We start from the raw sequence: 13,051 nt of genomic DNA on the forward strand, positions 1-13,051 counted from the left end.
ACATGTCAGTAGTGAACGGAATTCCAAACTACATTGTAAAAAGAAGTTAAGGAAAAGCTGTGTAAAGTTCAGCTTCTGATTTCTCCACACAATTCGCCCTTCTATCCAACCATTCATTCATTCATTCGTTCGTTCGTTCGTTCGTTCGTTCGTTCGTTCATCCGTCCATTCATTCATTCATTCATTCATTCATTCATTCATTCATTCATTCGTCCATCCATCCATCCATTCATTTGTCCTTCCATCCATCCATCCATCTATCCATTCATTTGTCCATCCATCCATCCATCCACCCATTCGACTATCCATACATCATCCATCCATACATCCTTCCATGCATCCTTCCATCCATCCATCCATCCATCCATCCATCAAATCTTTCTATTCATTAATACATGTAATTTTCAGATATATCTAAATAATCTGAAATTCGCCAGAAATAATAATTTGGACATGCAAATGGCTGATATTTAGCCGTAACTCATACTCCTATACTCACTAAGAACACGTGGTTTTCGTTTGGTTGTACTTATTTAAAGTGTTTTTGTATAATTAGTTCTTTTGTTTAAATAGTTTCATCATGTAAGATTCTGTTTATATTGGATTTTTTGGTCGGGAATTTGACAGTGCATGCTGACGCAGGTTTGTTTTCACTGACGATCGACTTATATGAGATACATACCAACATCTCATTAATTCCATAACAAGGAAATTTCATTGACATAACTCTCAACCGTACATGTATTGTAGATCATGTTAAAATGCTATTATCATTTTTTACTCTTTGGAATCTCGTAAGTGTATTTTAGTGAGAACATAACGAAAAAAGACAACATTTTAAGATGTCAAGCATGACGTGAATGTAGGTAAGTAAGTTAATGATCATTTTGAATCCGTTTGTGCGAAAACATCGTGTGTGGTGTTTGACAAAATTATAGCCAAGTTTTCACGACCAGGACACTGTCTCACGAAAAATCTTATTAGCTTGTTAAAGACACGGGCGACGAAGGTATTTCCGTTATCGTTGTTGTATACTTGTTTTTATCCGGGTTCGAGTTGGTCAACATACCACTTATCTGGAGTGGATGGGGGTCAATACATGTCGTTAAGGGAACAACTACACACTTTCTAAAATCCTATCTCACTTTTGCCTGTTACCATTACACTGTCTTATCAAAAGGGCCCTCTATTATCCCTGGAGATCACACACGCTCCGGGGTCGCCGTATATGTAAATACGAAGTAGGTATATCCACTTGGAGGTCTTGAGATAGAGGTCAAGGTCAAAGACCTCTTCCAGAAATTTAGGTGTCAAATCCATACATGAAAAGATTTTACTAAATACGTCCCTGGAAAATTCAATTTCAACCTAAACCTCTTCCATGATTAATATCACTACCATATTGTTTTCTAATTCGTGGGTAGTATCAATCGAAATTAGATGTATCTGTTCCCAAACTTTTTCGTTAAAATAAGTACCTCAGTGAAATGTAAACGGCATTCTTATAATGTATATCTTGATAAACAAACGCCAACAACGACAATATCATCATCATCATCATCATCATCATCATCATCATCATCATCATCATCAACAACAACTAAGGTTACTCAGAAATTAAGTTTCGATTATATTTCTCAAATAAAAATCTTCTTCTTGGATTAAAATACCACTATGGAAATGCATACAGTGTCCGTTATTACACGAGCCTGTGTCTAGGACTTCAGGCTTGTGGGCGTACATTACTGTGTGTTTAATCCATCGAGCGACCTTACTCATCAGTTAATGTCAGATTTCTAATTAACTTTCCTATCTCACCTGTGATTTTAATACCTGTAGGGTCCATCATTACCTTTTAAATGACAGCTATGTGTAGTAGTGTCAGTCCAAGACTGCAAGGCCTATCACGAGGTCTTGCCGTACACCACTAAACACTGCTTAAGGTGTTAGTCAGATAATTTGGAACTACAAAAACAAAGTAATGAAAAAAAATGGTTTCATCTATAAGGACGAAACAGCTGTATGATGTAGCATTACTGACGAGTCCTCAAAGGACAAAACAGCTGTATGATGTAGCATTACTGACGAGTCCTCAAAGGACAAAACAGCTGTATGATGTAGTATCACTGACGAGTCCTATAAGGACGAAACAGCTGTATGATGTAGCATTACTGACTCTAAAGGACTGTATGATGTAGAAAACAGTCAAAGGACAAAACAGCTGTATGATGTAGTATCACTGACGAGTCCTATAAGGACGAAACAGCTGTATGATGTAGCATCACTGGCGAGTCCTCAAAGGACAAAATAGCTATATGATGTAGCATTACTGCCGAGTCCTCAAAGGACAAAATAGCTATATGATGTAGCATTACTAAAGAGTCCTCAAAGGACAAAACAGCTATATGATGTAGCATTACTAACGAGTCCTCAAAGGACAAAACAGCTATATGATGTAGCATTACTAACGAGTCCTCAAAGGACAAAACAGCTGTATGATGTAGCATTACTAACGGTTCTAAGAAAAACAAAACAGCTGTGAATTGTAGTTTAGTTTATTGTGTAGCTCTTTTTTATTTTGATATAAATGTGTGTCTTTTGTACTCTCTTAATAACATCTAATTATATAAGATCATAGCCAGTGTTATAAATCTGTCATACAGGACACATATAACATAAAAAAATCAACAAATTATCAACACGTCAACATGATTAAATCTAAACTCAAATGCAACACAACTAAGGCAAATATGAACAAAAGATCGATTTACACGTAAACTCATGAGAAAGTACTAGAACAATACCAGATGTCCAAGATAGAAAGAACATATGCTAAATTGAGTTATACAGGTAAGTTAATTTTGCCAAAATAAAATTCGACATTCCATATCAGCCTCGTAAATCATCAGCTGTACCTGCTAACACAATCAAACCCTCGAGGCTATTTTGAAATCTACATTGTACATATACATTACAGCGTTCTCGAGGCAACGATGAACAATGTAGAATATTCATTACCTGTATTTTGATACTTGCCAGAGGTAGACGTTAGACAAGGTGTTGTGTAATCTCGTGTAAATGTTGTGTTTATCGTTGTATAGGGATGCTGGTAAATGAAACACTTAAAACATACCTTATCCGGGGAATTCTTCTGTTCTGCTTATCTCGCCTATTGTGTTAACTGTGTGTGATAAATGCGTAGTTTATCTGTGGGTCGTAATTTTAAAAAGAATTGCTGTAAGCCATTAAATTTTTTTATTTGAATATATGTGTTTGTCGAATCCTCGTTTTATTTTCACCTAACCTAACTGGTTTTAAGAGCAAACATAAGTCATGCTGTTTTTTTTTCCAAGAAAGGACCAATTGTGGTGATGCCGAATTTGCTACCATCGTTTGCTCTAAACATTTTGGTAAATCTTTCTATCTGGTGTTTCATTCAATCTGCATAAAATGTGTTTTGATTCCTAATAATACATATAAAACAATATTTATTTTTATTTATATTTTTTTATGTCATGCACATAGGTCTTTTATTCTGAAATCGATGAAATTTGATGACACAAGTTTTAACTATTGACATCATTCATTTGAACGTACCTGTTAAGATTCATTTTCACGATACTTTCCGTGCAATATTTGTCTCCCTCCCCTAATTTCCAAATAGCAAAGGATATACAGACTAGATAACAGAGATAGGATCTTGTTCTGGAAAATGACATTCCCAAAAGCCCAAAGGGTTCGACTTTACAAGGGACATGTGCAAGTCTATTTGAGCTATAAACACTGTGGAGTGTGTCCGTGTCATTCGAGGGGAACACAATGCATTGTCCGTGTTATTGTTGGTTTCCCATAGTCAACCTTGGACGGAGTGACAGCGTGCTTTGGACAGCATGCGTTATTTATGAATGACGTTGTCTGTCAACATCTATGGATGGATGAATTCTCCTGTATGGATATGCTCAACTTAATAACACATTATCATCGATTATTGATTAGTATCGATAAATGCTTGATTAAATAAGTTGGAATTTAAGTGTCTTAAACACTTTATCAGATCTGATTAAATATTATGTAAGGTCTTTTGCATCGCTAATGAGTCCTTGAAGGACGGAACAGCTGTGTGATGCAGTTTTAATCATAGTAATATTCTACTATATCTGATGTTAAAAGTTTCAGTGTTTGGTTTTCAGTACTTTCAATCAATATTGCTAAACATAATATTTTATCGGTAGTACTGCTGTGATAAAGAGATATGTAACACAGTTCATTTTTATAATGTTGTTATATACTGTGTGCTATCAGTTGTTCAACTACATATTTCATCACAGTAAGAAGGTTAGGGTGTGCGTCTCTTTTCTCTCTCTCTCCCTCTCTCTCTCTCTCTCTCTCTCTCTCTCTCTCTCTCTCTCTCTCTCTCTCTCTCTCTCTCTCTCTCTCAAATAAAAACAAGGAAATCGGTTCACTTTCTGCTTCTAGTTTATTCAATTTATATTCTTAAGATGTCACACATCATCCATAAAAAATGCGAACCACTGACCTACAATACAATGTGGACACAGCGTGAATTTATAATCAATATAATAACATTTCAACATACTAATTACTTACATCATTTTGATATGAAACTTGTTTTGCACATGCACATCCTCACTTATTTACTGCCACTAGAAACTGAGTCTGTTTCATCCCCATCAATAATTGCTTGAACAGAAATATCTTTCGAAAGTTCGTTTTCAACATCTGGATCCAAAATGGCCGCACTTCCGGAAAAAGGTCCATTCGATTCTATTGAATCTGATCTGTCTATGAGATCTTTCGGAACCTCATATAAGGATTCATTGTTAGTGTTAAGATACTCACTTACGGATGCCTGTTCAGTTTGGCATTCGGAGTCCCTCCTTGTGTCTGAACTTCCGGTTGAACCGTTTGAACTTGCAGCACTTTTGGTACGTATGACTGTTGTATGATTCAAATCTGCAGCATTGTGGTTTTTATACTGCCTTTTTGGAATGGAAGATTCTGCAGCTTTTTCGATGTCCTTGGTCTGTTGTTTCCTGCTTTCTCTCGTTACTTTAGTTTTACTCATCTGCCACTCCTTATAAGCAATCTGAAATGCACGTGACAAAACCAACGCCATTGCTTTCGCTTTTTCTTTACTGCTACACAAGACTGCATGACAGATGAGGCTGGGCGATGATTCATCTTTACAAATCCAAGTAAAAATTCTCTCGTTCAGAATGCAGTCAGCGTTGCAGAATGAAATATTCTCTATGTTAAATAATTTGTCCTGTGCACTTTTCCCCTTTTTCTCCATATCCGCCATGAGTATACCGTTGGTATTAATCTGAACTGTGGTACGTTTAAGAGTTTTTTCCTCTCCGGCGTTATCCCATAATTTTTGGACGGGGATATTGGTACAGCCCTTTCCTGTAGCCACGAATGTTTCTGTACATCCAATATAACGAACTTTGAACACGGGATCTTTCTCCGTTATTTTAGCTCTTACCTTTAAAGAGCTAAACATTTTGTCGAATTTAGTATGCAAGGCTTGTCTCTTAACACTATGTAGGTAGCTATGCGTATCACACTATTTGTCTGCGAACCATGAAGCTTATATATGCTTAATCCGTCATTGTAGAAATATATTTACTCCAAAAATTCACATCAGGCTAAAAAAATGAACATTATGAATGTATCCGAATTTCGTTAGAATTCGATCACAAAAACATTCTAAGAATTTCTCCTGTCACAAATGTTGGTATATATATTGATGGCAGTTTATGTTGCATAAAATATGTATTGTCTGCATACTCCTGACAGCGAAGGCATACACGACAGAGTTAGCTAACGATGCTATGAGTGTATGCCAAGTTCCTAGTGAGAGTACAGGCCTAAACATGGATATTGGTTTTAGCACCCTATCCTCGGAACATGACAGATAAGATAATATTTAAACCACCAGAGGATATCACAACACGATGTAAACATACGACAGACCGGGGTCTATATATCCACGCATCACAGTCAGATGAAATCGATTCGGAGTCGGCGGAGTGTCACGTGACTCGTTATCTCGGCTTTCGTCCACACCTTGAGGCCTAACAGGTACGTCGCATACTTAACGGCAAAGTAAATCTAAGCCCTGGTCTAACTATATGGCACGCTGGGGAGGGGGGTGAGGGAGCACAATAGGCATATAATGAAATATATCTTCAGATCTTTAAGGGGAACAAGTATTGATTTTAACGAGAGTGATTAATAAAGTTATAATATTCCCATTTGGTCAATCAATGTAGTTGAAAGTAAAAATAATATTGATTCTGTTTTCCCAGGAACACCAGGGTTTGCAGCCCTGGAAAATCCCATGGATTATGACAGTGGCTGCTTATAAACCAAAATTCTTCAATATCGTGTTTAAATATTTAACTTTGCAATTTTTTAATATATATGAACTCCTTTTGAAATTTCTCGATATGTGTTCAATGAATAATGTACTTATGTATCCGAATTCTTATCGCGACTCTACAAACTACTTATAGCAGGCAATACATTGATTTGTGACGAAGGAAGAGAGGCTCTTACATCTAAAAATAGAACTATATTGGTCACGGTTGTATTTTTATTTCGTCTAGTCTTAATATAGTTTGCTTCTTTTTCAAAAGAATATGGGGTTTGTTTTGTAGCTTTACGCAAATACATTTAAGCATTTTATTAATCTATGTTATCAGTGGTACTTTCTCGGTAAATATTTTGAGGGATTGACATTAAATGGATTTGCCTGGATTTTTACGACAGGATTTTAATCGTTTGATTTGTCACCAGTATTCACTTTAGAGTTTATTCCATGGTGTTGCTTACTCAAAATTCAAAATATAATTCGAATTTTAAAAACGCTAACACCAGGGTCATAACTGCAGTTTCTTTACCGTATTGAAATAAGCAAGCTAAATATTCAAAAGAAAGACTATATCATTACCATCCAATATGTTTATGAGATTGTCTATCCTTAATTTTTCCTTGTGTTTATGTATTCATATTATATTCATTTAATTATTTTTGTATTGTATGCCAATTAAGCAAAGAATGAATATTTTTTTACGATTCAATCGAAACAAAATGTCACATGTTGGGTAGGTACATTTTTATGAACACCCTAAAGTAGTACTCATAATCTATGTAATTGTTTAAAACATTTCTTTTTCTAATGCAACATTTTTGATATGCTCGATGCTAGTTTATTTTTTGTTTACCTTAATCTAGTGACACTAGTTAGAATCCCACAGATCTACGTGACTAGTGTACTCGATAAAGCAGAAAACGCTTAGCATTCCGGAACACCTGGTCCTGTTATTTTTTTTACTTTTTCATTGATTTTAGACTTTTATTCGTAATGTGTTTTGAAATTTCGCGTTGTATCTTGTTGTCATTGTAATGGTTGTAATGATATCACCACAGCATGTGCGTCGAATAAGAATGAAAATAAGAATCCTAATTCTTAACGACTTATTTATTTGTTGATATTGGTTGCGTTGTTAACCGTATTCTCATTTGGGATTAAGCCTTACCTGGATTGACCAAGATGGCGGGTTTCGTCGATGAAGCAGTGGACGCTTACTATATCGGAATGCCTGGTCTTATTCTCTTGGTACTTTTCACGAGTGTCTGTATTTTTTCCATATATTGCCATAGTTTTATTGAGTTTGAATTTGGATTATGATTCCATTGAAATTTTGGCATTGCATTTGTTGTTTTCAGAATAATGAAAAATGTTTTGTAATGAAATACGTAAACTTTATTAACTATTTCTCGGTTTCAGAGCTCAGTTGCTTCTTGTCTTCAAATCTAATACATAAATAATGTCACGTTCTGAAATAAGAACAAGGTATACTAGTTTTACCAAGGTATAACCAACAGGCAAACCAAAGAGCACAGACACATTCAGCTTCATACTGCACAAAGAAATAGAATTTCTCAATATTAGTAAACATATTGAAGGAAAAATATTTTTTGTTTGCTTTCAATGACTCTTAGGAAATGGTATCAGGTACAATATGCTTCAGTGGTTGCCCCGTGGGGAAGACAATAGGACCACATCGTGTTCCCCTGAGTTATTACAATGGATATTAAACTAATAAGCATAACTCGTTACAGCCATGTTAAAGCTCAGGTTTAGGCGAAAAGGAAGAAATAACAGAACATCGAAATGAGCTTAAACAGAAATGACAAATAGAATATAATTTCCGATGATTTTTTTATATGACAAACAATCACAACTGTAGCCATTTTATGACAAACATGAAGCTATATATGTTGTCTCCTTTGTTGTGTTTTCTTTGTCTTCATCAAATATTTCATCTCACACTGTTTACTTTATCATAGTAGAAACGGCGAACACAAAGTACCGTAATGACGTAAATGATGACGCGATCCGATGATTAAGTGGTGACGTTTTTAGCGTACAAGGGCGTCATCTTCTACCACATTATTTTCTTTTCTGTTACTTTTCAAGTTTTAACGAAAATATATTTGTTTTGATTGGATACAGTGTGAATCTTTCTTATAAATGAAATTAATATAACTTTACTTGACATATGATAAGGGAGAAATCCTACTTAACATCTTAAGCCGTTCGGATGATTTTTCATTCTCGGTAAGGTGCCAATCCCTCCCCTTAGAGAATATGGGCTAATCTGTTATTGATTTTGGCCTGGAGAATCTGACATTCTTGGCTTCTCTGATGTGATATAAGCATTTAAAAACCTCGTTATAACCCGCTGACCAGTGGCAACGTAACGGACCGGTCATGTTTATTGGTACAGAATGATCTCTATTTATACCTTATAAGTTCACTTCTTTATTATTGGCTGTGTGTCTATAAATAAATAGGAGATATTCTCAATGAGTTATCAGCAAGGAAAACATGCTGTGACCGACGGCTTTTCATCAGGGATATATATGGCTCTAGCAATTGTGCAATTCTTCCAATATATATATTAACCAAGGCAGGATATAATGTAAATTGCAATTCCTTTTTGACTGAAAACACAATCTGTTTATCTTTTCCGTTAAGAAATGACGTCACAATGAATGCTTTGATGCTATTTCACTTACAGACCATACATATGAGAAATTTCACATGATTGTCAAATGGCTAGTGTCTATTTTACTTTGTACATTTGTAGCTAAATTGAATTGATTGTTTGATTGAACTTATATTAAAAAAGAAAATAAGTTCGATTTAAAACTCAATATTTGTGATAAGATTTAAATTTAAAGTATCATCAAAGGGGCAAATAATGATTTTATCATGAATGCAAACATCACAGCTGAAATGATATAAGATAATAGTATCGGGAAATAATGTTATATTCCCTAGCACGTCCTTACTAAGTAGGATGAAACATGAACTTCAAACACCAAAGGGAGTGTCCTTTACTGTAAACTACATATACATAAGGAAATAAAGTGACATTGTGTACTGTTGTAAATAACAGAAAGATTTGTATACAAAACCAACGCCTAACTGTGCGTTTGCACGTTAGTTTGTTTTATCAGCAATCAGATTGACTGACCTCAGGTCATCGATCGTCCAAGAAAAGGGATAATAAAACATATTTTACTGACACGTGGATAGTAAACACAACACATTATGATTATTTCGGACAAAAGATTTAGATAAACAAGGTACAAAATAGATACGATATATAATTTGGAAAGAACGTATATTAGCCCTTGTGTCTGAATTACTGTCCCATTTTTTCTGCAGATGACATGTTTGGTCATTGAATGGTTACAACAAATGATGTGACTGAGAATACAGCCAATTTTCAAAGAATAGATGTTTAGTCAGATGATGAATGAGTTCGTCTGTATTGATATTGATTCAGCAGTGTGTTTGTTACAAGGGCAAGACCAAAGATGAATAGTATATATTAAAGGTGACAAGGTGATGAAGGAGCAATTTTATATATACACGCGATATGTGGTAAGAAAATACCTGCCTGACTAAGTACACCTGTCACAGAAAATTGATGTCAATTATCCTACACGATGATCAATAATAGTGTTCAGCACTAAACCCAACGTTATGTTACTGTCCTCGCTTTGTAAACACATGGCCACATCTGGTGTCATCAATGGTCTGAAAACCTGTGTCCAATATACATTTTCTTTTTCCAACATTTCCCCATCACATATGCTAATTATCAACTAAATTACTAGAAATTTAACATATTTTATGCGATCCTTTTGTTTCATCTATCTTTGTGTGATTTTAAAATTTCAACAAAAGTAGATTCATTTGCGAAATTTTCCACATATATCATTCCGAAAAAATACTTTCGCTTTTGAAATAACCTTTCTCTCATTAGCTCATTCGTGGGGATGAAAAAACATATAGTTAAAAACTATGCCGATAACCTTCATTAATAGTATTTCTCTAATTAATTATTACCTGCAATGCATTTCCTTTGTCCTAATCTTAAAAATATAAATATTGTTGAATTTTAAGACAATGCAGCATTCCAAATTTTGACAATGACAACAACAATATGAAAAACATTCTTTATATTCATTACTCATTATTATAAATCAAGATTACCTAAATTATGCATTTAGATTCACAAATGCAAAACGAGGTGTGTTCATTGACAAACTAAAAAAGACATTTCCATCGAAACACAATATAGGAATATCGACAACAAATTAATTGATTATAAGTGGACTTTAGCAAGTCTGAACTGAACGATTCACGATATATAGACATTGCCCTATGAGAACGGCTTTTATGATCATTTAATGACGGTTATAACAGCTGAAGCAAAGCCGACTGTTACCTTTGACCTTTGGTCATTAAGCTAAGCATTGTTAGCTTAATAGTTTATTTACTAGGATCAAAAGCACTACATCGATGCTGAAATAAAATATGGCTGTATCAATATGTCTAGCGTGCAACAAAGGAAAGATATGAGAGTGTATTACTTTTCAAATTACTATTAGTACTACATAGTCCTTGAACGTAGAAGGCGTGGCCTTTGATTTGTTTGTTTTAATGTAGTCGTTGGAACAGATACCATCACGAGTTTGAAGACTTGTTTATCATACGGGTGATAAGTATGCGCCATAAAGATATCATAACAACCATCGTCACATCACGTTGGCGATCTTCTGACGAAATGACGAATTGCTTCTCTACAATATTTATAGATATATAATCACTGTATAGCTATTTATGAAACGCCGACCTGACACCACATTAATACAAAGTATATTCCTGTGTTGTTTTATGTCATATTCTACACTGCTCATAAACAACTTTACACGTTTCATTCAGATAGTTGATATCGTTGCAAGGTTGTCAATATGTGCAATTATACTTTAAAATGGTCTTATTCTTTAAGAAGAGAACATATATAATTATTTTGAGAAATATTTATCTCATGACAAAATATCATATGAAGTTTTTACAATGATTCGATAGAACGGTACCATATTTTGAGCAAGAAACACTCTTTGGAACACCCGCTTTCATATTCAGTTCATTTTTTTCCCGTTTGTGATAGTTACCAGAATTTATTTGTTTTTTATTTCTCTTCGGTACTTCTGCTCTCATTTTGATTAAGTAAATAAAAACTATCGTTTATCCCAGAAATACAATTAAAATGGAAACACCAACAGTCATGGTTGTCTCATTCGCCATTCATATTTCTGAAAATATATCATTATGATACCAAATAACTTGACGTTACATATGTATTTCGTCATGATTCGTTTGTCACAAAAATGCAAAATTCATTTCTTTCAAATCATATCATTTGCAAAATTCTAGATCTAAATACCTTCACTCAACGACCTTGAACTCAAGACATTTACACGCAGCACATATTTCAAACTTTGTTTGTACAATAACATACACTGTTGAATAGACCACATACTAAGATATAACATGCCATTATGAAAGAACTTGATGTTTACTGTAGATACTAAAACGTGCCCCAGTAAATATCTTATCTTCTAACAAAGAACTTTATGAGGAGAGGTTTTAAAGCAATGTGTACACATTATCAAGAATTGCTACAAAGAGTGGAGCCGTATTTCATAGGGTCATTACTTTCATTCTGAACAATACCTACTATCTATACCATACTTACCTAATCTTCTCAGATTTTGAAATAAAATCAATATATATATATTATTAACAATTTTGCTTATTTTCATATAACCAAATTATACCAGAATACATCATACAATGTCGATTTCTCAACGCGAATAATATTGGAGTGTTGGCATAGTACTATACTAAAATGAGTGCAATGGAATCTAAATCGACAAGACAATGAAACAAATATTCAACTCCCCACCACTGTACTATACTGAAGATCTGCTGACTTTAAAAGGACCCGGAATCAATTGTGATAATGACCTGGGTGTGACGTGACGTCATAAGCATTATTTTCATTGAAGAATGATGCTGCGTCAAAATTAAAATTGAATAAATCTCTTTAATTGAACTGAAAGTATCATGCTAGTATTTACAAAGTCTTTATTTTTCGCCAAACTTCAACTTATTTCATTGTATGCACCGTCATTTCTCTGCTTAAATGTAATACAAATCCCACGACGAATAGATTGCACAGTCTATATTGAATGCAACGTATAAATATATATTGCTCTGTTGATGCGCACAATGCGAGGACATATTTAATAGCACCAGATGTTTGTTGAATTATGAATGTGGTCTAATTGATTTAGTTAATTGGTTTCTATTTACAGATGTAGGTTTATCAGTAACTTTACATATAAACAAACATATATGTGGTTATATCTTCAATTACTTTCATTTTCTACAAAAAGTAATGATAACAAGGTTAACCTTACCCAAATCGAAAGTAGATAACAATGCATAGGTATAGACTTTAAGCGCTTTCTTATATTTGGTTTCCATGCAACTTACAATAAACATTGATATACAAAAACATATTTCAATTACATATACATTACCATCAGTCAAAATATAGATTTGTTATAAGTGTCTTTATTACTGTATACGTTT

The 13,051-nt window shown here is 34.2% G+C and overlaps 1 protein-coding gene across 1 annotated transcript; it reads right to left on the reverse strand.

Moving 5' to 3' along the window:
- Positions 1-4,651: 4,651 nt before the first annotated feature.
- Positions 4,652-5,524, reverse strand: LOC132561860 (protein FAM43A-like). Its single transcript, XM_060226568.1, has one exon. The coding sequence runs from the start codon at positions 5,522-5,524 to the stop codon at positions 4,652-4,654; it is 873 nt and encodes a 290-aa protein (XP_060082551.1).
- Between the last annotated feature and the right edge of the window lie 7,527 nt (positions 5,525-13,051).

Source organism: Ylistrum balloti, unplaced genomic scaffold (genome assembly GCF_031769215.1).
Source record: "Ylistrum balloti isolate Yb309-2 unplaced genomic scaffold, AGI_CSIRO_Ybal_v1 Utg371294, whole genome shotgun sequence".
NCBI classification, from domain to species: Eukaryota; Metazoa; Mollusca; class Bivalvia; order Pectinida; family Pectinidae; genus Ylistrum; species Ylistrum balloti.

Excerpts from the sequence above, each read along its gene's own strand:
- LOC132561860 (XM_060226568.1), bottom strand. The coding sequence starts at position 5,524 with ATGTTTAGCTCTTTAAAGGTAAGAGCTAAAATAACGGAGAAAGATCCC.